This window comes from Pan paniscus, chromosome 11 (genome assembly GCF_029289425.2).
Source record: "Pan paniscus chromosome 11, NHGRI_mPanPan1-v2.0_pri, whole genome shotgun sequence".
NCBI classification, from domain to species: domain Eukaryota; kingdom Metazoa; phylum Chordata; class Mammalia; order Primates; family Hominidae; genus Pan; species Pan paniscus.
Window position 1 is genome coordinate 34,077,347 of NC_073260.2, and position 23,493 is coordinate 34,100,839.

Here is a 23,493-nt window from a genome sequence, read left to right on the forward strand (position 1 = left end):
TGTAGCTCGTCAGGCTGTTGTGAGGATTAAATGATGTAATCCAGTAAAGTCGTAAAAAACCTGCCTGGCATATAGTAAGAGCTCAATAAAGTCTTAGCTATTATAGTTGTTAGGTACTATTATTAGAAATGAGAATATGCTATAAGGGAAAGATGGTGGGCTTTGGGGTCAGAAAAGCCTGTGTTGATCAATGGAATACTGATGAGTCCATTTTCTTCTTGGATGACCTTGGACAAACTTACTTAATTCTGTGCCTCAGTTTGCCATCTATAAGTTAAAGTTAAAACCACTTACCACAAAGGCTGTTATGAGAATTACATGAAATAATACATGTTACATGTAAAGTGCAAGTCTCAATACATGTTAGTCTCCTTCTGCCTCCAAGCAGCACAAACTGCTAGCAGCAGGGTTAGACACAGCTGGTCAGTACTTACTCATTCACACTCACCCTGTTGCCCCTCTCCCCCTCTCCTGACTCCTCCAAGGACACTATAGGGCAATCAATCCCACCTCAGAACTTCAACCCAATGCTAAGACATAGAAAAAAAATATTTAATCCTCTGCATACATATTTGCATATTTACATGTGTGAATCAGCATACCATTTTAAGCATATCTTTGAATTCCAAATTAGGAAGCCCTGTGCTGAGTAAAAACTGGAAAAGGAGGTTAAGTATTAGGAGGTTTAATAGCTAACCTTTCCAACACATTTTTTTTTTTTTTTTTTTTTTTAAGATGAAGTCTAGCTCTGTCACCCAGGCTGGAATACAGTGGCACGATCTTGGCTCACTGCAACCTCTGCCTTCCAGGTTCAAGCGATTCTCCTGCATCAGCCTCCTGAGCAGCTGGGAGGACAGGCATGCACCACCACATGCAGCTAATTTTTGTATCTTTAGTAGACACAGGGTTTCACCATATTGGCCAGGCTGGTCTCAAACTCCTGACCTCAAGTGATCCATCTGCCTCGGCCTCCCAAAGTGCTGGGATTACATGCGTGAGCCACCACGTGTGGCCTCCAACACATGTTTTAACAAGAAGACTCAGATTAATGGTAAGGGAATGGACTTCGTATTCAGTAAGACCTGGATTCAAACCCTCACTCTGCCAATTACTATCTGTGTAATTTTGATCTAATTACATACTTAGACTCTGTTCCCTCCTCATCTCTAATACAGAGTAATACCATCTATTTCACGGCCTAATGATGAAAACTAAATGAAATAATGCATATCCGATCCCTAGCTGAATGTCTGGTACATGGCAGGTGATCAATAAATGGTAGCTGTTAGGGGTGAATTTGAATGGGAAAGTCAGACTAAAGAGGTTAACAACAGTAACTGGGCACTAACAAAAACCCCTTTGGTTCTCTATTTTAGAACAAAAATTTCTAGGGGGAACAGTGAGAATGCCAGTAATTTCGTTACCGTACAAAAATATTTTCAGACCACAATTACAATCTTCTTTCACTACTAATCTAAAATAGCAAAGTTGTTACATAATTAAAAGGTTATGCTCTTCTTTTACTTTTTATAGGAATTTTCTTCTTATGTTTGATAAGTACATTGTGTTACAGATACCTTTAAGTGGTTTCTGATTTCCTTTTCTGACTATTTTTAACTGTACTGTTGGACATGTGGGTTTTTTTCTTTATCATCATAAGCCACCTCACAACCCTCTCGGATGTAGGCAGGGGTATAAATTGTAAATGTTACATATATATGCTAAAATGGGACACTGACATATTTTCACATAGGCCACTTAAACTTCTTAGTAGCTTCCAGAAGCATTAGAGAGGGTGGGAAGCTGCCAGGGGTTGGGGGTGGGCAAGGAGAATAATAAGCTAATAAGATGGGAAAAAACCATGACTATCATCCTAGGGACTTCTCACACGGTACAAGCATTGACAATGGGGAAGTAGGCCAAATATAATTAAAAATACAATCTCTTTAAAAAGAAAAATTCTAAAATCCGAATGTGGGAAGCAATATAGTTTCAGAAAGGAAAAAATGTGGCACATGAAATTAAAGTGGGGTGAGAGAAACTTTACAGAATACACTCCATAATTTAATGGTTCAGCAGAGAGAGAGGGAAAAGGCATTCAACAGAAGGAAAAATCACATTAATGAAGCAAATGATAAGGGGATAAGGAAGGCTTTCATAAGCATGGAGTAGGAAGCAATCTTAGAGAGAAAGTAAGACTATTAGCAAGGAAGAAAACCACGGCTAAAATGTTCAAATGACTGAGCTATGGAAGTGCTTTCAGCACTGCTATTTTAAGAGAGAGAAGAGGAACAGACAAATTTATTCACAAATAGGAGGTGACTTAAATCAGATGAAGGCATACAGGGATGGTGGGTCAGAGGCATGACCTGGCAACTCATAAGTACCAACTGCCTAAGTGGAGAAAGACAATTTACTCATTAATGAACTGTGCTCATTTTCCCTTCATATCACAAGGTCTAGTTGTACCTAAGTAAGGGCTTTTGCTTAGTTTTATTTGCTATTAGTAAAAAAAAAAAAAAAAAAAAAAAAAGGACACACTTTTATTTCACAAGCATGTTTGAATTTTACACATAGAGCTTTTACTAAGTAACTGAGCAAAGCAGAAGGACTAAATTTAGTTTTGAAAAAAATGGTCAACAAAAACATGTATAGAGTGGGTGGGAGATGGTGTATGAGTATGGCAAAATGTTTCAAAATAAAAAGATAGGGAAAAAAGGAGTTCTGCTTAAAGCCCTCTCCCCTGGAATTAATGAAAACATATATTGACTCTCTTTTTCTCGGATACCACCTCCTTCACTTAACCTCTATAAAGCCCGTATCTCATCAGTGCTTGGGCTCGAGCTCATAATAACTGATTTGTAAAATCCTGGAACATTTGCCTTCTGTTTCGCCTCTTTTGAGAACCTTAAGATACAGAGGGCTATTGGGACCCAGCAGATAGGGCAGGATAAAAGGCCTGATGCAGAGTGAATATTTATGTAAACAAATTAAACAAAATTAATTATAAACTTGTATCAATCTGTCAGATTTCCAGACTTTTAAAAAAATGTAATAGGATGCCTCTCTCTAAGAATGAGGAAAGAAGAAGGAAAAAAAAAGAATGAGGCCAGGAGCAGTGGTTCATCCCTGTAATTCCAGCACTTTGGGAGGCTGAGGTGGGAGAATTACTTGAGGCCAGGAGTTCGAGACCAGCTTGGGCAACATAGTGAGACCCTGTCTCTACAAAAATAAAAATATTAGCCAGACGTGGTGGCACATGCCTGTAGTACCAGCTACTCAGGAGGCTGAAGCAGGAGGATTGCTTGAACCCAGGAGTTCAAGACTGCAGTGAGCCATGATCATGCTACTGCACTCCAGCCTGGGCAATAGAGTGAGACCTTGACTCTGGGAAAAAAAAAAAAAAAAAAAAAGAACGATAGAAAGTCTAGGGAATAACTACTCAATAAGCATTTATTGAGCATATACAAATGCAAGGTTTACCCTAAAAGAATTGAAGTGTCCTCAAGAGGGAAGAAAATAATCAGCATGAGGGAGTGAAATCATAGGCTTAATTTCATGGGCAGCTAAAACAATGAAAAGAACACAGACAAGGAAGACTGAAAACTGACCCTCACTTTGCCATGAACACTCCTTACCATCATGAGCAAGTAACTTTTTATTCCCTGAGCCTCAGTTTCCTTATCATCACAAGGATAGAATTAGATGAATCTCTAAAGCCCTTCCTCTTCAAAACTATTATGATTCTAAGGGAAAGCAGACACAGAGTACAATTTTTAAGAGTATACTTGCAGGGAGAAGTTCACACCCGTTTGGTTTACTACAGTGACTGAGACTAAATAAAGCAAAAGCAGATTAAAAACAAATGAATTTAACTGAACTACATACTTAAAAATGGTTAAAATGGTAAATATTATGTTAGGTACATTAATAAGTAATAATCACGATATTAAAATAAAGAAAGGAAACAGACTTAATAGAAAGTAGCAAGTCATTTGGATCAGGTAACCTTATGGTAATTTTTGGAATGTTGTTGTTCTTATTTTTGTGATCCCAGCAAAGAACAGCCCATCAAACAGGTGACTAAATACTGCAGTGAATCTCTCACTCTGTTCTGCACGCTCAACAATAGTTAATGAGGCAGAAACATCATGCCCTGGGAAGTAAATCAATGCTATATAAAATAGAAAAGGTCCTTCCTTGAAAGCAGTCTGAAGGGACAAACTATGAGATGATGTCCCCTAAATCCAACTCTAGTCCAGATCATTCTCCAAGATTCCAACTTTGCATTTCTAACTGCTTCTCCTTACTCACAAATTCTACATGTCCACAACTCATTTTCTCATTCCACACTTCCCTTTCCTCCATATACTCTATCTCCATTGGTGGCACCACTTATCTACTAGATGGCACACACAAGATATGAAGTGGAAGACTGCAGTCTCCTTTCTCCGTGCTTCTGCTCCTCACCCTAGCTTCCTAACAACACACTAGAGGAAGAGGTGATGCCAAGCGATTTGGTCAGAGCCTGAGATACTGATGAGACCATGTTTCACTGGCAAGCAAGGTTACTGGTCCTACAGGTCCATGTTCTGAACAACTTTTTCTGTTGTCCTCAATTCCAGGCAACAGAGTGGGGTCTACCTCTTGAGGCCTCCCCTTCTCCCTCTTCTCTTCTGGGTTCAGTGCTGCCACTATGTAATCTTAGACAGTTATTGAGCTTATCTCTATGCCTCTGTTTCCTTCTCTGTAAAATGGGAATGTGATAACGACAATGTATATGTCCTTGAGCAGGTGTGGGAATTAAATGAGTTTCTATATGTCAAGTGCTAAGAACAGTGTCTAGCTCATAGTAAGCAGCAATAACTACTAGGGTAAGTAAGTTGTAGGGGGTCTCTGTATCTTCTGTTTTCCATGGTAAGCACTCTTGTTAGGGCCATCCAGCCTCCTCCCTTCTTGCCTTTTTGTGGTAAGCTGATCTGGGCAGATTTCATCCAGGTAGATCTCCATTCTCTCTTCTTCTCCTTTTCTGACAAATACCTCTCCTTGAGACAGAATGAACTCAGACCATCCCAGATGGGAAGGAACTTTAGCCTTTTGGGCCCAAGCTTCATTCCACAAGTTATTTTTACCAGGGAGTACCTTATTGGGCATAATCAGGTATCTACTAATAAAGTGGTGCTTTATTTATCCATCCCACTCCTGTTTCCTGATGTGTACAGAAACCGTGGTTGAGAACCCAGGAGGAGCTGGGGTGGGATTTGAGCTGAGAAACCTATCCTGAACCCCTAATACAAGAACCTCTTAGTCATCCTTGATCTGTCTCTCACTTGTCTGCAACACTGATAACACCATTGATAAATGTTATGGATCCTAATTCTTCAATCTCTCTCTTCCTCTCCTTTAGCACTACTTTATTTCAGGTTTTTCACCTCTTATCTGGACCATTACATCAGCCTCCAGAGTGATCTGCCTGAAACCTCTTTCAACCTTCCAAGCCATCTTTAACATTAGCTGCCAGCGCCATCTTTCTAAACCTACTCATATCACTTCTTGCTCAATACTTTTCAGTGGTTTATCTGTGCCTATAATAGTGGGTCTCAACTTTGGCTGAACATCAGGTTTGCAGAGATTATATGAGAATCCCTGAGGTAGGGCTGAGGAATTAGGTTTTTTTTTTTTTTTTAGAAAAGATCCCAGCTAATTCTAGGCTGGGCACAGTGGCTCACACCGGTAATTCCAGCACTTTGGGAGGCCGAGGCATGCAGATCACTTGAGGTCAGGAGTTCGAGACCACCTGGCCAACATGGTGAAACTCCATCTCTACTGAAAATGCAAAAATTAACCAAGAGTGGTGCTGGGTGCCTGTAATCTCAGCTACTCAGGAGGCCGAGGCAGGAAAATAGCTTGAACCTGGGAAGCAGAGGTTGCAGTGAGCCAAGATCGCACCCTGCACTCTAGCCTGAATGACAGAGCAAGACTCTGTCTCAAAAAAAAAGAAAAGAAAGAAAAGAAGAGATCCCAGCTAATTCCAATGTACAGCTAGGGCTAAAAACCACTTGTTTACTGCCTTAATGAAATATACAAATTTATATTTGTATATTTATACAAATGTGCAATGTTACAAGTAATTCTTTGGAGCAGAGTTAAGTATATGCCCAGTAATTCCAAAATAGTGATGAAAGTTCAAATGTAGAAGATAGAACTTAAGAAGGCTGATAGCAACTTGCTTTGAAAAACACTCTAAGTTCTAGACAACTCAAGCATTAGAAAAACCTTGAAACTAAGGGAAGAAATAAAAGAGAAGTACAAATAATGATGAAGAGATGAACATGTATAAGATTTAATGGTAGAGATGAGTGAAAGATGACAAGATCTTAGAATAATTAAGAACTAGACCATAGGTATCAAAAAATCAGCACAAAACTGCAAATAAAGTCAGAGAATAAAGGTATGGTTTGAGTGTCAGGCTGCAAGATTACTAAGAAGAAATAATCTGTAAGAGAAGCAGGCAGCTGGGCCACTCGATTAAAAGGACATAGCCAGAAAGTTCCAGTTCCTATTCTATCTTTGCCACTTATTTCCAGCAGTATATTCTTAGACAAGCTAATATTTAACCTTGCTATACTTTGTCTATAAGCAGGGGATAAAACCTATTTCATTGAAAAAAATTAAAAAGATACATACAGATATATATATATATACACGTACTAAAGTGTGGAGCATAGATTAATGCCCAACAAATGTTTGTTAAATGTTTATTTTAAAAGTACTATAGAATGAAATCCAAAGAGAGAGAAATCGTCTAAAAATCGTTTAAAACAAATACTCAGAAGCCAAAAAATGCTGAATCTCTGTTGTGCCAAGGAATAGAACTTTGAGATTTCTTATTTCCACATGGCAAAATACGATGTTAGCTCAATTCCATGAAGGTAATCCATTAAAAGAATCATTCGAAAACAAATAATGCTATGCCAACATTTAAAAGTACACACAGTGGGTCTTAATTACCATCATACTGAAATCAACATTATATTAATTATCATTGCATTAAAATGTTTCAGTAAACAAATAACTCCTTAGTCTCAAGTCACTCCCAAATCAGCCTATTAACATTAATGATTGCACTTTCCTGACCTGTTTTAGCACAGAAAATCCAAAGCACCTCGGGTGGCATGGTACGTGTTTTTGTAAACAATTTTGAAAGGTCAGCTGCTATTTGTCCCAGGGTTACATTCAGGGAGTGGGGAAAGGCTGTGGACTAATTCTGTTATCAAAGAATCTTTCTACTGCAGGGTGCGGTGGCTCACGCCTATAATCCCAGCACTTTGGGAGGCCGAGATGGGTGGATCACCTGAGGTCAGGAGTTTGAGATCAGCCTGGCCAACACAGTGAAACCCCCTCTAAAAATTCAAAATTAGCTGGGCGTGGTGGTACATGCCTGTAATCCCAGCTACTTGGGAGGCTGTGTAAGGAGAATCACTTGAACCTGGGAGGTGGAGGTTGCAGTGAGCCGAGATCACACCATGCACTCCAGCATGGGCAACAAGAGCGAAATTCTGTCTCAAAAAAAAAAATTTTTTTTTCTCCACACGCTGCATAAACATTCATGCATGTTATATTTCAGCTGCCATTCCATTAAACTAAGTAAACTTTTGAGCAATATCTTTTAAGTCATTAAGTTAGGAGATGAGTATTTTGACCTTTCCTAAATATCCTAAATTTGGTGAAACTGTGCTTTTATCTTTAAAATAAACACTCCTTATTTTACTGGATTTATCGTATCTCATTAAAATGTATTGCTTTCTTTTCCTTTTCTCAGAGGCAGAACTGGTACCTACAATTGTGCCTATTAGCCAAGATGACAGTTGTTCTGTGATTCACAAATGGCGCTGGCCTGGTGGGCAGTCAGAGGAGACAAAGAGCAAGATTTTCATAAAGAAACTCTATAAAAGGTATAGTAAGAAGGGGGTTAAAAATACACATGAGTAGGAACAAGGCTGCCTGAGGTAGTGTAATTGCATTTTGAATTGTAGAAGACTAAGAAAGAGAGAGCAATAATGTATCTGCAGAGTCCCCTTGAGGAAGAGGAAATGGGGTGTTAGAAAACAGCATTGATCTGGAAGTGAACAGACCTGGGCTCTGTCCTCAGCTCTGTCATGAACTAGCAGTGTGGCCTTGGGATAGTAATTTCCATCTCTGAGTTTGATGTTTTTAATCTGTAAAATAAGGGCGATGGACTAGATGAGGATTTCCATGTCCTTTCTACTTCTAAATATCAGACCGCTTTAAAAATAGCAGTTTTCTATCTTTTCTCCAGCCCAGCACACTGGCAGGGACTCTAATGCCACTGAAGTCTGTGTCAGAAACTCCTGTAGGGCAGAGTGAGTATGCAATTGAATGTGCACATCCTTAATATCTTGTACCAGCAACTCTGCTCCTCCATTCTCTATACCCACTGGAAAATCACCAGGTCCCTTGATCTCTAATTGAAAGATGCCACTCATTACAGCGACACAGCAGGCAGCAGGGGCCATTGGAAAACCACCAGGTCCCTTCATCTCCAATCGAAAGATGCCACTCATTACAGTAGACACAGAAGGCAGCAGGGGCCTAGGACGGGCAGGAGGAAGGAGCAGTGAGCAACCAGCCTTCCATCTAGGAAGAACTGTGGAACACCAAGTCCCTGAGAGGAAATGACTGCCCTAAAGATAACCAACAAGTTGGTGTGACTGGGTTGGGTGAATATGCAAGGGCTCATGACTCATGGTCACTGTTTTGCTCACCACTCTATCAAGATAAACATTTAGAGACTTACGTCAAATGATTTGCTTTCTGAAATGGTCTATTGAATGGCATACGAGTCCCAGCTGCTCCTTAATTTGAGCTCAGTTTTCATGTATAAAACAAATCAAGAGTGACACAAAATACCACTGAATTGTATAAGGACTGGTATATTCCACAACTGCCCTCATTAAAACAACTACTTGTCATTCCCTTGGATCATGAGTCCAGTTTGGACCATCTGTGAGAGTTTCCTTACCATCCCAATGCAGAAGAGGATGAAGAGCAGCAGCCATGGTATGTCTGTGCAGCTACGGTCCTCCAGCGGCTTCCATTCTCGTTTGGAGCTCTAATTGGAAATACAAAATAAGAGAGTGTTAAATGTTAAGTTTAGTTAAAGTTAGAAGGGCACAAATACACCAGCTATAGCTAGAGCCCTTCTTTGCCAAACAAGTTTCTATTGAACCTTTAAGACACAACTCAAATATTTGTCACCTTTTCTGTGATGTTTATGCTAACCCCCACAGCTAATAACTCCACTGGCCCTACTCCCACCCCTCTTTCTGGCCAGGCCCGGTACTGAGTTCATCGCTTTTTTGGTACCTGTATTAGAGTTTTTAGCAGGCTAAATTGTCATTCTTATTTGTTATGCTGTGTCCCAGCAGACTGTGAGTGTCATAAGGAAGAGACCAGGCTTATTTCTCGGCATCTAACATGATGTCTGAGGGTTCATAATATGTACTCAGTGAGGGCTTTTTAAAAATGAATAAATAAATGAATACACTCTTCCAACTTCAGTCTTAATGCTAGCTTTTTCTTTGTGTGTCCAGATGCTAAACTTAAAAAAAAAGTTAGAATGTGCTGTTTATATATATGTTCTCTTCTAGGAAAGATGCCCATCAAAATGGATTCCTATTCAGGCCGGGCCCGGTGGCTCACATCTGTAATCCCAGCACTTTGGTAGGCCGAGGCGGGCAGATCACCTGAGGTCAGGAGTTTGAGACCAGCCTGGCCAACATGGCAAAACCCCATCTCTACTAAAAATACAAACATTAGCTGGGCGTGGTGGTGGGCTGTAATTCCAGCTACTCGGGAGGCTGAGGCAGGAGAACCGCTTGAATTCAAGAGGCGGAGGTTGCAGTGAGCCGAGATCGTGCCACTGCACTCCAGCCTGGGCAACAAGAGCAAAACTCCATCTCAAAAACAAACAAACAACAACAACAACAACAACAAAAACGGGATTCCTATTCAGGGGTAGATTTTTCTAAGTCAAAAAAAAAAATTCAGTTTCTATAGACAGATCTGTGCAGCTCCTAAATAATCCATGCATTTTCATTTTGTTCCTAGAAAATGTTAGTTTCTAGATCAAACACAGAGAATCCTGAACTACAGAACTAGCGGCATTCTAAAAGTTAACTTGCAAAGTATTGACTGGAATTCCAACTGCATTTTTTTTTCTCTTATTTCAATAGTCTTAGGATCTCGGGTCAGCTCACAAATCCCTTTTAATGGAAATCTAACTGAAATAACCCCCCTGAGCTTTCTAATGAACAAAAATGCCCGAGTCTCACACCCTCTCCTGGAAAAAGTAAGCAGCGAAGGGAGAAAGAAGGTATCCTTGGGAAACCTATGGGAAAGGTTCCTCTGAGAAGGTTCAGGCCTCCAGTGGCTTCCGTGACAAGATCCAGGAAGCTATTTGGAAAAGTCTTGTCAGGAGGAAAGGGCATCAGCAGGAGGGGGCTGGAGATAAGGGAGCCCTCTGGTACAATTAGTATATATAGAGTGCAACCAGGCTTAGTTCTCTCTCCCTCTAAAACCATCGTGTTGAACTATGTATCCTTTGATAACCTGATGAAAACTACAGATTCTTTTCTTAATATGTAAGCACAGGCCAGGCATGGTGGCTCATGCCTGTAATCCCAGCACTTTGGGAGGCCGAGGCGGGCGATCACCTGAGGTCGGGAGCTCGAGACCAGTCTGACCAACATGGAGAAACCCCGTCTCTACTAAAGATACAAAGTTAAATGGGTGTGATGGTGCATGCCAGTAATCCCAGCTACTTGGGAGGCTGAGGCAGGAGAATCGCTTGAACCCGGGAGGCGGAGGTTGTGGTAAGCCAAAATCGCGCCATTGCACTCCAGCCTGAGCAACAAGAGCGCAACTCCATCTCAAAAACAAACAAACAAAAAAAGTAAGCACATATTCACATAATTTTCATAAGAATTTAGGGAATTCAAACCCCAGATTAAAAAACACAACTTTAAAATATCTGCCTATCAACAATGAGGGCAGAGAATTGGAGTTAAAACAATTTCTTCCTAACCCCTAAAGTGTTAAACAAATGCTTTGTTATGCCTTACACTGTACAATTGTTATGAACAGAACAAAACAAAAAACACAACCAGTTAGCTTGTTCCCAAACACCCACACAGAAAACAAAAGAGCACTAGTTAGTCATGGAAAAAAACCTTACCCTAAGACTCTAACTAGCATTAAAAACCAAGAATGAGTAGGCAGTTTTTTTTTTTCCAGAGGAATGTAGCATTGTGGCATAATAGATGAAGGAATGGTTCTCTCCCTGGCTCTGTCATTAGTTAGCTATATGAATTTAGATAAATTGCTTCATATCTCTGGGTGGCAGGAAGGAGTTAGTCTGGATCTCTTAGGTTCCTTCCAACTCTAAAATCTATGATCAAGAATGCACTTTTGTGGAAACTTTGTTATGACTAGGAAAAACTGCAAAATAATTTGACATAATTCTCTGTATTATTCATATAAGAATGCCTGTATTGTGGTCTGTATTTTGGAAGACAGTTGTTCACAGTGTGAATAAAGAATGTTTCTTTGTATTAAATAATTTCAGTCTTGAATAATACCCATTACAGTAAAACTGCTTCCAAACAGAGAATTTGGACACATGTTTGATATTCATTACATTTACTCTATGGTAATTTATAAAGCAAAAGCTGCTTTGAAATGCTGTATTTGTTTGTCTTAACAAACAGCATGTATGGGGAGGGAAGAAAGGGAGAAGCCTCAGGTTGGTTGTGTAGTTTCTTTATCCCCAACTATTTTCTTAGTATTTTTACCTTAGACCAACATTCAGTTCATTAATGCCTAAATTTTCATCTATAACATATAGAGACAGTTCATTTTTGACCAGAAAAATACAAAGATTCAACATCTCAACAAGTCCATTCAACTTGCTGTGGGTCACTTCTGTGCCAAATACACAGAAATTCTTTCACTGGGAATGAGAAGTGGAGAGAGGGTAGGAGTTACATATAAAAAATATTGACAGAGTCTTAAGTAGTATGGAAGAACAAAAGTGATCACCCTCACTTGGACAAAGGAACACTTAGCGGAGGAGGGGTGGCTTACTTCACAGGGCTGTTTTGAGAAGTAAATGTGAGCACCAGTCACACAGCACGCACTCAATTCTTGGTTATTATTATTCATCAATACTTTTCAGTTAACCCTCTCTCTGTTATTAAAATATCCTTTTACCAAGTGGACCTTCCCACTAAAAAGGATATAAAGAATATTAAACTCTTTTTCCCTTATACTTACTAAAATTTTGACTTAATGGTGGCATATTTCATTTTAGCTGCCATTGTTAATGCCATCAGTTATTGATTACTATTAATCAGACATTAGACTCAAAGCTTTACAAACATCATGTCTTCTACATTCAAAACAGCTCATGTAGGTATCGTCTCTATTTCACAGATGAGGAAACTCAGGCTCAGAAGTTAAATAATCAGCCTAAGGTTTCACACCTGCACAATCAGTCTTTGGCGCCCCCGCCCCAAGTCTGTGACTCCAAAGCCTATTCCAATAAGACTATTTTTTATTTGTACTAGTTAGTAAAAAGCAATAACCTCAATTAGTTTCTCCTCACATTGAAAAATTTGGGAGCCAACTCAATAATTTTAAATCCTGTTGGTACAGGGAAAGCAAGTGAGATGTGTTATGAGCCATGAAGTTTCTCAAGTGAGTCAGAAAACCGAAGAGCTGAAAATTTTTAATAATTCTTTAACAGATTTAACCAAGTGGCAACAGGATTTAATGCTGTTTCTTCCAATTAAAATTCTGCATAGACCTAGCAAAAGTAAACTGTTTTGCAACGGCACTTTTTAAATGTGATTTTACCCCTTTCTCAGATTCTACATGAGATTAATACCAGGCTTTCAGTAAATGTTAGGTCTCTCCCCTTCACAGGATCTTGCAGTTTAGGAACTGAATAGTACCAAAATAATCATATAATCCAAGCCTTTAGTGAGAGTGATTGAAACCCAGAGAAGAGAAGAGGCTTGCCCAAGGGCATACATTTATATTATCTATGACCGCATTTGATTCCTAAAACAATTCTGTTAATTACTATATACTCCTGACTTTTCTAATTTATAGAATAGGAAAACAAAAATCAAAGAAAACAAGTGGAAAATCTATGTCTGAAACCTGAGTCCTCAAACTCTAGCAGAAAAACAGGAACTGTAAGACAGGATCCAGGGATACTAAAAACAAACAAACAAACATGGTAACAAAGATGAAGAATGCCTTTCTCAGGCTCATCAGTGTACTAAACACAGGCAAGGAAAAAAATCAGTATACTCAAAGACAGGTTAACAGAAATTATCCAAACTGAAACACACACACACACACACACACACACACACACACAGACTCAAAATTTAAAAACCAGAATAAAGCATCCAAGAACTATAGGATAATAACAAATGATATGACATACATGTAATTGAAATCCAAGAAGAAGACAGAATGAGGCAGAGGAAATATTTGAAAAAAATGACTGCAAATTTTCCAAAAATAATGAAAGAAATCAAAGCACAGATCCAAGAAGTTCAGAGAATCCCAAGCAGAATAAATACACAAACACACACCCCCTACACCTATTATACTCAAACCCTTGAAAGCCAAAGATACAAAGATCTTCTTGAAGGCAGCCAGAGGGGTAAAAAAAGACACATCACATACAGAAAAACAAAGATTACAGTAGTCTTCTTGTTAGAAACTATGAAAAGTAGAAAACCACAGAATGACATCTTTAAATTGCTGAAAGGAAAACGAAAAAAAAAAAAACTACCAACCCCAAATTCTACGCTGACAGAAGATCTCTCAGACATGAACACTTTTCAAACCAAAAAACGTGACAGACTTTATTAGCCATAGACCTGAACTGTAAGAAATGTTAAGGAAAGTTCTTCAGGCACAAGGAATTGATACCAGACAAACTTGGAGGTACAAAAGAAGATTTAAAAGATTTCCAAAAATGGCTAAAATGAAGGTTTGAGATTTTCCATAATAAAAAGTTTTTTAATGTTTAAAAATAAGTGTGTGAATATATTCCTACAACAATATCCACAGTACAGGCTTTTTTTGCACACATATACAAGGTTAGTAATCTAGAAGGCAGAATTACAATTTCTAATACTACTACTGGAGAATTCAAGAACAATTCTAAGTCAGACCACAGCTGGCACATACATCTTGTTTGTACATTTATATCCTTAAAGTTAGGGAGGAACAATGTGTAACACCTTCACATGCCTTCCTATATTTTGTACAGCATAGATATCTAATTTTTTAGCTTCCATGGTATCTCTTATAGAAGTCATAGTACTACTATGTCTTAGACTCCACATTCACTATGAGCCCTAATAACTAAACCCAAGGCCTTCTGGTGAATTTGATATGCTATACTAAGGGTGTATTTTTTTTAGTAAATAAATCTGTAAAATGTTTTAATCTAAATTTCCATGTTATTGCAAATAAAGATACAGTTGTTGAATAAATGTATTTGCAGATAATAGTAAAACACAGAGGTTTTGGTAAGTGATATGTTATAAACAATTAGGTCAAATTAGCCATCACTGGAGGTATCAACAGTGATATGGCAGGCAGGGTGGGCCAACGCCAGGGGCCAATTAAGTAGGAAAAGGTCTGGCAATTATGCATCAAGTGCACAGAATTAGGCCAGGCTGGCAGGATTAGGAAGGTATCAAAAGATCAGACAAGCATTATCAACGATCCAGATTACATACAAAAAGAGTTACTAGGTCTCAAATATTGAGGCAGGTAGGGTCCAAAACCCTGGAAGTCAGAAGACATCTGGGTAGTATCTAAAGGCAAAGACTGAATATTCCTGCTCCCTTTTCATACTCTGTGCTTACTGCCTGTATGACTTTCTCCTAATTAAGGCAGAAGTACAAAGCTTCCCAAAAAATTCTTATAAGTAATACAATAAGAGTACTACCTAATGCTATCAATCTTTCCTTCATACACCAGGTTTTAAAATAATGGAAAATGTGCTATAAAAAGGTTAGAGTCAATTATATGAAGCTGCTTCATTTTCAGAAAATATTCTTTTTTTTCGAGACAGGATCTTGCTCATTCACCCAGGCTGGAGTGCAGTGGCACAATCACGGTTCACTGCAGCCTTGATCTCCCAGGCTCAAGTGATCTTCCTGCCTTAGCCTCCTGAGTAGCTGGGACTACAGACACACACCACCATGCTCTGTTAATTTTTTTTTAAAACGGATTGGGTTTCACCATGTTGCCCAGGTTGGTCTCGAACTCCTGGATCAAGCCTTGGCTTCCCAAAGTGCTAGGATTATAGGCGTGAGCCACCAGACCCAGCTTCAGAAAATATTCTTATGCATTTCTTTGATTCTTCAAATAAATACTGGGCACCACACAAAATACTTGAGATGCAACAAGACAGCCCCGGAGCTCTAGTTTAAGTGGGAAAGAGACAAACCAAGTACTACGATAGCATGAGCTTTGCCAAGATAGAGACAGAAAAGGTACTGCAGGAATAGACATGGGGAACATTAAGGAAACGTTTGTGAGAACTGTTGAAATTACCTCATAAACTTTTGCAGCTTATATTCTGAGGCAAACATTAAAATGATCTTTCAGCGTCTAAAATAGAATGTGTTTTGTGCCCCAAAACATTCTAAAAATTCTTGGTTGTTATCATGGGGAAATATTGACTGCTAAATAAGAATTATTACACCCAGAAATGTTTAGTAGCAAACAGGACATTAAGTTGCTTTAAAAAAAAAAAAATCAGCCATTTCTCACTTCATTTCAAGATTTTTTTACACACTAAAGATTTTGCGGCTCCAGTTAGGAAGAGGCCTTTCAGCCTCAGAAATGAGGAAAAATATCTTCCTTTGTTTTCTGACACTTATTGTGTAGGGTTATATTTACTAAGCTACTGGAATAATATTTTCATGTAGATGTCACTGGTGAGATTCCTACTAACAATGAGTTAAGTACTATCTGGTCACATATATCTAGAGGTGCTGCAACTTGGAATTTCTGACAGGCTAAAGGACTACATGCTCCTTTGGCATTCCCCCAGACTAAGCCAGAGAACTGCATTCTCCGACATTCAAAGTAACAATAAATAGCAGCCTCGGAGGCTGGTCCCAGGGAAGAGAAGTGGTATATGGGCAGGGTTAAGCCTGCAAACAAATAAGAGACCAACCATTATAGATTCCAATACCATTTGGGCTGCCATTTCACAATTACAGCACCACCCATATTCTTGTATTTTTTTCTGATCAACTGGGAGGTATAAAATTATTAACTACTAACAAAGTACTGAAGCTTAGAAATTTAAGCACAATCAAGAGTATCCTTCTGACAAGGTTATCAACATATACTTGTGTTCTTACAGGTCACTAGTAAGGAGAGTTAAGCTAGCAGGCCAGGAATCCCATATAACCTGAAGCCTATACCTCATGACAAGCAAAGGAATGCTATTCTTCCTGTGTGCCTAGACCTTTGCAGCACAGATCCATCACTGCTACTTTTCCCAGATTCTGATGAAAAGCCACTATACCTGAGAAGGCCAAAGCAAGCTAAGATGTACTCTCATCAAGCACAGAGTCCAGAATGTGTCCTTGGGTTGAATTGGGTAATTTGTTGAGTAATCAACCCCTCTCCCAATTTTTTGTTTGAACATCACAGTCTTCACTTCCTGAGGTAGCCGACCATCTCCAAAACAATCCCACAGTTCCAGCAGGTCTGCTGTAGTTTTCACTGTCCTAACTACTCCCTGACATACCTCAAAAGCCACTATAATAGTCACTGAATGCATCCATCTCCAAGGTCACCGCTGCGTAGACATTTGTGCGATTCAGGTGTGTATGTGGCAAACATTGGTCTGTGAAGACTTTATTTTGCTCCTGCCAGTTTTACACAGAAACCTCCAGTATTAAAGACAAATAGTTGTACATTCAGAATCTTTAAAGCTCCCTCCAAGGACATACTGCTTCATTAAATTCCCCAATATGCTTTTATTTGCACAGAGTGGTAACAAAAAAATAAAAGAGCTGATGTATACCATTTTTGCCAGTTTTCAATAGAGTGAGCAGACCTGATGAAGTTGAGTAGCAATAAACTATGGAGGCTCTAGCCTTCTGTTCCTAGCATCTGCAAATAAAATCTTGTAATAGGATTTTGAAAGACATTGCCTTTCCTTTGGGAAGGCTCTGTCAAGGATCTGGAGTGCATAACTACTTACGGTTACCATAAGTAATCTGTTTCATTTGCTAAGCCTGGTGATGGCAATTCATTATGGAAAGGTAAAACTAAAAGCATTATTTTAACAGACAGTTAAAGGTATTAAGATACACTGCGTGGAAAGATACAGGATTCTGTGCCCAACTGCTTTTCTTAGTTCATGAACTTTATGCTAAATCACAAACATTCATCCATTTAAGGAGAAAGGGGGAAATGGCAACTAGAGCTGCTTTGTAAGTTAGGTATTTATATAGTGATAGAAAGATCACAGAGAGATAAATTGCCAATGACTTCATTCTGCCTCCAGTTCCCCTAAAAAATAATTGTGGGCCTGTTACAAAGATGCCTCTCTTGCATCAGACTTCTCAATGACTGTCTTTCTTGCATATGAACATGTGATAATTACTGGGCAGAGGCCAAGTTAATCCTGCTCTGCAACATAGCTAATAACATATTTTACCTCTATTATCAAAGAAACAATCAAAATTATACAGAAAAGCCTTGCCTGCAATCCTCAAACAGTATCTCTAACTTGTCTTTCTCCTGAATCAGTGGTAAGCAACCTTTATAATTTAAAATTACTATTTAATTTTTTTAAATTATAGTTTTCATGGGCTTCATTTTTTTCCTATCACATCCTACAAGGGTCAGAATTTCTTCAGTACTTGATGATACCAAGGACAGACTGGTAGACCAAAGCTCTACTTCGCACCTCCCATCTGCTACAGTATAGTCAGTTTCCAGACTGTTAATGGGTGTATTGACTTTTTTGGCTATCCTGTAACCATTTTTTAAAATTTCATGCATATGCAATATAAATTTCTTACTCCAATCTTGCTCTCTTTTCCATGATGGAACAGATAAAAATTGACTTATAGGCCAGGTGCGGTGGCTCACGCCTGTAATCCCAGCACTTTAGGAGGCCAAGGAGGGTGGATCACCTGAGGTCAGGAGTTCGAGACCAGCCTGGCCAACATGGTGAAACCCTGTCTTTATTAAAGATACAAACAAATTCGCCAGGCATGGTGGTGGGCACCTGTAATCCCAGATACTCAAGAGGCTGAGGCAGGAGAATCACTTGAACCTGGGAGGCAGAGGTGGCAGTGAGTTGATATTCCACCATTGCACTCCAGCCTGGGCAACAGAGCAAAATTCCATCTCAAGAAAAAAAAAAACACTGAGAACTGACTTATAATGACTTATACAGAAGTAACACAAAGATTGCACTGATCATAATATAGCAAATAGGTGGGCAGAATTTGGTAAATTTATGTTCTAAATCAAAATTAGGTATTGTCTTTGTCAATTAAGATGTTTTCAGTTCACAGCAGTCACGCACTGAAACAAATATGTGTTCAGTTCTACGACAGTGGCATAAAACTCTTAAGTGAACCAAATCCCTACCGGAGGAACCCGTAAGGTGAACTAGGTTCCCGTCCTTTGTGTTTCTACAGCACACTATGTAAATACCATCACAGTAATTATCATTCCATATTATAATTATTTATGTTTTCCCAGTAGATGACCTTTTTGATGGTAACTGTAACGTGTCTATTTTTTGTTTAACCCAGGGATTAACATTGTTTATAGAAAGCACTCAAATATTCTTCAAATGAAAACCTATTCCATGCAAAACAATGTGTACAGAAGCTTCCCCTAAATGGTTGCATATATAATGTTCAGTCTTCCCACTTTATCGTCTACTTGGGGACAGGGACTTGACTTTGTTAACTCCTATGTCCCCAATAGTTACCGCGGTTAGCACATAAATAGGCTCTCAGCACATTTATTTAGTGAATAAATAAACCAGGCTAGGTCTCTTACCACTGGAGTGGCATGATGTTAGAACAGACAGCCTTACTGCTTCTCTTACATGAGATTTTTTACCCAAAAAGTATCTATTGCATCATAAGCAGATTCCTTTTCCCGCAGATATTATATGGCTGGCATTTCCCAAAGATGTTTGTTAATGGATTATATGAGAAAAATTAATCCCATTTTAAATAAGTTTTGGAAATGTGGGTTAACGAAGTCCAGTTTTTCAAGAAGGATTTCTTTGAGCCTTTATTGTAAGATTCTCCAAAACATATTTGGTCACACACCCATTGGGGTAAGTGGTTGCAGACAATGCTGACCTCTCTCATTATATTTCTAGAACTCAGAGAATAAGAATTCATATTTAGGATACTACTCTCACTGAAAAATTTCAGAACACTGATAACATTGGTTAAGAAACTGAAAGCAATGTAAATTGGTTAACCACTTTTAGAAAGTAATTTGGCAATACATTTCAGAAGCCCAAGGAAATAATCCAAAATATTAAAATAGGACCAGGCATGGTGGCTCATGCCTGTCGTCCTAGCACTTTGAGAGGCTGAGGCTAGAGGATTGCTTAATCCCAGAGGTTTAGTACCAGCCTGGGCAACATAGTGAGACCTCGTCTCTATAAATAATTAAAAAATTAGCCAGGTGTGGTGGCACACACCTGTGGTCCTAGCTACTTGGGAGGCTGAGGTGGTAGAATCGTTTGAGCCCTGGCAATGGACGCTGCAGTGAGCCGTAATCATGCCACCGCACCCCGGCCAGGGCGACAGAGCAAGACCCTGTCTCAAAACAAAAAACAAACAAACAAACACAACATTAAAATAGCTCCACATGTTCAATACAATGCTATTATGAGAAAAAAATTACAAATTAACTATCCAATAATAGAAAATAAATCTACAACTGGGATATTAAAGTCATAAAAATAACTATGAAGACTGTATAGTAACATATAAAAATGATTATAATAAACAGTTGTGTTAGAAACATGGTTTGAAATTGCATCTATGCTCTGATTATACAAATATGCAAAGGAGAATATGCAAATATGTAAGCACTAGAAAGGGATGATGCAATTTTTAAGTAATTTGATTTATAATGCATTTTTCCCATTCTGATTTCCATTAATGCTATTTAATGATGAAAGAAATAACATACATTATATATAATATATGCTCCCATTTATCCAGATTATGCTTTTTCTACTTCCTCATTATATCACCTATATATCAAAACCACCAGAAAATGTTTAAGTCATTTAACCTAACACTTATTGATGGGAGATTAGAACACTTCAAATTTCCTTAGAAAGCTGTATGCTGAGAATGACCCAGGTAGGAGCAAGATTTCTCCTGAAGAATGCAGGAAAACTGGCAATTTAGAGAGGTAAACAGGTATGGAGAGGGAAAGGAACACAAACCTGGGCTTGAATTCTAGCTAGTCTTCTAAATAGTAGTATGATCAGCTGAACTGACCTCCCCACCTGCAAGGTAAGGACAACTACCCTATAGCATGCATTGTTTTCAGGATAAATGATTTTAAGTTCCTAGGACTAGGCCCTAAATCATTGTTACGTCCTTTCCTAGTGGGATACAGGAAAATCTTCCCTATGAAGCATTAAAAAAAGTGAGTTCCCACAAATATTCATCTCAAACATCTTTAAGTTGTTCCCATACTGTACATATTATAAAATGTGTGTTTGAAAACTGAAAAACTAGTTGTAAGGGAAATACAACCAGAAGCAACGAATGAGTACACAGTTTTATAGACAATTGTGTAAGAAACAAATTAATAGTAACTTTCAAATGACAATACAATGAGAAAAACTGAAATGCCTTTTTTATAGCTTAAATTTTCCACCTAGCTTTACTGAGGTATAATTGAGTAGTAAAAAGTATATATATCTAAGGTGTACAACATGATGTTTTGATAAACATACAGACTGTGAGGTCTTAAAGTTTTAAAGGAAGTTGAAGGAAACTTCAATTCTGAAACCTGTAATCAACCAAACTTAAAAATCCATTCATTCAATAAATAACTTATCATATAAAAGGAAGGGTGCTTGGAGCTTAAGAGATTGAGCTACTTTACTTTCACCTTTCTGCTGTTCTCTTGCTAATTTACCTTCCTTATCTCTGGGTTCTACCCTTTCTGTCCTCCCTTTCATATTTTATTTTATTTATTTTTTAAAGAGAGAATCCTGTTTTGTCACCCAGGCTGCAACGCAGTGACAGGATCATAGCTCACTGCAGCCTCAAACTTCTGGGCTCAAGTAATCCTCCCACCTTAGCCTCCTGAGTAGTTAGGACTACAGGCATGCACTGCCATACCTGGCTGATATTGTTATTTTTTGTAGAGATAGGGTCTCGTTTATGTTGCCCAGGCTGGTCTCAAACTCCTGGCCTTAAGTGATCCTCCTGCCCTGGCCTCCCAAAGTGCTGGGATTACAGGCATGGGCCACTGTGCCTGGTTGTCCTCCCTTTTATAACACAACCCATTTGAGTTCGTAATTGAGGGTTGGCGAAATTATAGGAAAAGCTGCACGTATTAAGGTAGAAAAAGATTATAGATCAATCAAAATTAAGACTATTACCAAAATGATGTTTTATACAAGTACTTAAAGTGACTGTGTAACACTAAATCATAATACCATACAAAGAGACAGATTTTAGCTAATATTATTGAGCATATTCCATGTGCCATTTTGCCTGTATTAACCCATTTATTCTTCAGAAAAAGTGTTATGAAGTTGATGTTGTTATTATTCCCATTTTACTGATGAGGAAACTGAGACAAAGGGGGTTAAGTAATACACCCAACTCAAATGGTCAGTACGTACTACAGCAGGAATGTGAACCAGACAGTTGGGCCAGGACCCATGACACTTTGCTGTGCTCTGTTTACTGTGGTTAGCATATCCTGTGTAGACATTGTGGAATGAACTATGTGGAAAAAAGGAGGGAAAAGAGGAAAATGAGAGGCATAAGAATTGCAGTAAAAATACCGCAGTACATTCTACAGCTTAATTTATCTAAAATAAAAAAATTTTTTTGAGACAGAGTCTCACTCTGTCGCCCAGGCTGGAGTGCAGTGGCGCAATCTCGGCTCACCACAACCTCCACCTCCCAGGTTCAAGTGATTCTCCCATCTCAGCCTCCCAAGTAGCTGGGACCACGGGCACATGCCACCATGTCTGTGTAATTTTTGTATTTTTAATAGAGACGGGGTTTCATCATGTTGGCCAGATGGGTGTCAGGCCTCTGAGCCCAAGCTAAGCCACCATATCCTCTGTGACCTGCACGTATACATCCAGATCACCTGAAGCAACTGAAGATCCACAAAAGAAGTGAAAATAGCCTTAACTGATGACATTCCACCACTGTAATTTGTTTCTGCCCCACCCTAACTGATCAATGTACTTTGTAATCTTCCCCACCCTTAAAAAGGTTCTTTGTAATTCTCCCCACCCTTGAGAATGTACTTTGTGAGATCCACCCACTGCCCGCAAAATGTTGCTCCTAACTCCACCACCTATCCCAAAACCTATAAGAACTAATGATAATCTACCATCCTTTGCTGACTCTTTTCGGACTCAGCCCGCCTGCACCCAGGTGAAATAAACAGCCTTGTTGCTCACACAAAGCCTGTTTGGTGGTCTCTTCACACGGACGCGTGAGACAGTGGGTAAATTATTTTTTTTTTACATGGTTAACTTTTTCTTATAGGAAAATTATAGGTCATAACCAAGAATAACATGTTATTAACATATTTTGTCTTTTGATTTCAAAGGTAATTTCCAAATGTCCAAATATTACTCTTGATATTTGAAGAAAACACCTGCAGTGATATTTAACAGGCAGAAACAAACTGTTGTTTCCTCCTAGCCATCTGTAACTTCCACCTAAATTCTGTAAAACACTTGATTGTATTTCAAAAACAATAATACTTAAAGTGCTACTTTGCTATTAAAAAAAATCACATACAATGCCCATCAACTGATGAGTGATTAAACACAATATGGTACATCCATGCCATAGAATGTAATTTTGCAATAAAAAGGAATGAAGTAGTGATACACACATGCTACAACATGAATGAACCTTGAAAACATTCTAAGTGAAAGAAACCAGGCACAAAGCCCATATATTATATAATTCAATTTATATGAAATACCCAGAATAGGCAAATCTATAGAGACAGAAAGTGGGAGTTGAGAGGAAATGGGGAATGACTGCTAATGGGTATGGGGTTTGTTTTGAGGTGATAAAAATGTTCTAAAACTGATTGTGGCGGTGGCTATTCAACTCTATGAACATACTAAAAATCATT

General features: G+C 38.7%; 1 protein-coding gene across 6 annotated transcripts in view; it reads right to left on the minus strand.

Moving 5' to 3' along the window:
- Positions 1-23,493, minus strand: part of SLC44A1 (solute carrier family 44 member 1) — a 194,355-nt gene that overhangs the window by 130,755 nt on the left and 40,107 nt on the right. For all 6 annotated transcript variants that reach the window (XR_010109015.1, XM_034967914.4, XM_055117767.3 and 3 more), the window contains exon 2: positions 9,044-9,133. Coding sequence is in view for 5 of the 6 variants with exons in the window: in XM_034967914.4 (XP_034823805.2) it covers positions 9,044-9,133 (90 nt within the window). In the remaining variant the exon portion in view is untranslated. The remainder of the gene's footprint in view (positions 1-9,043; positions 9,134-23,493) is intronic.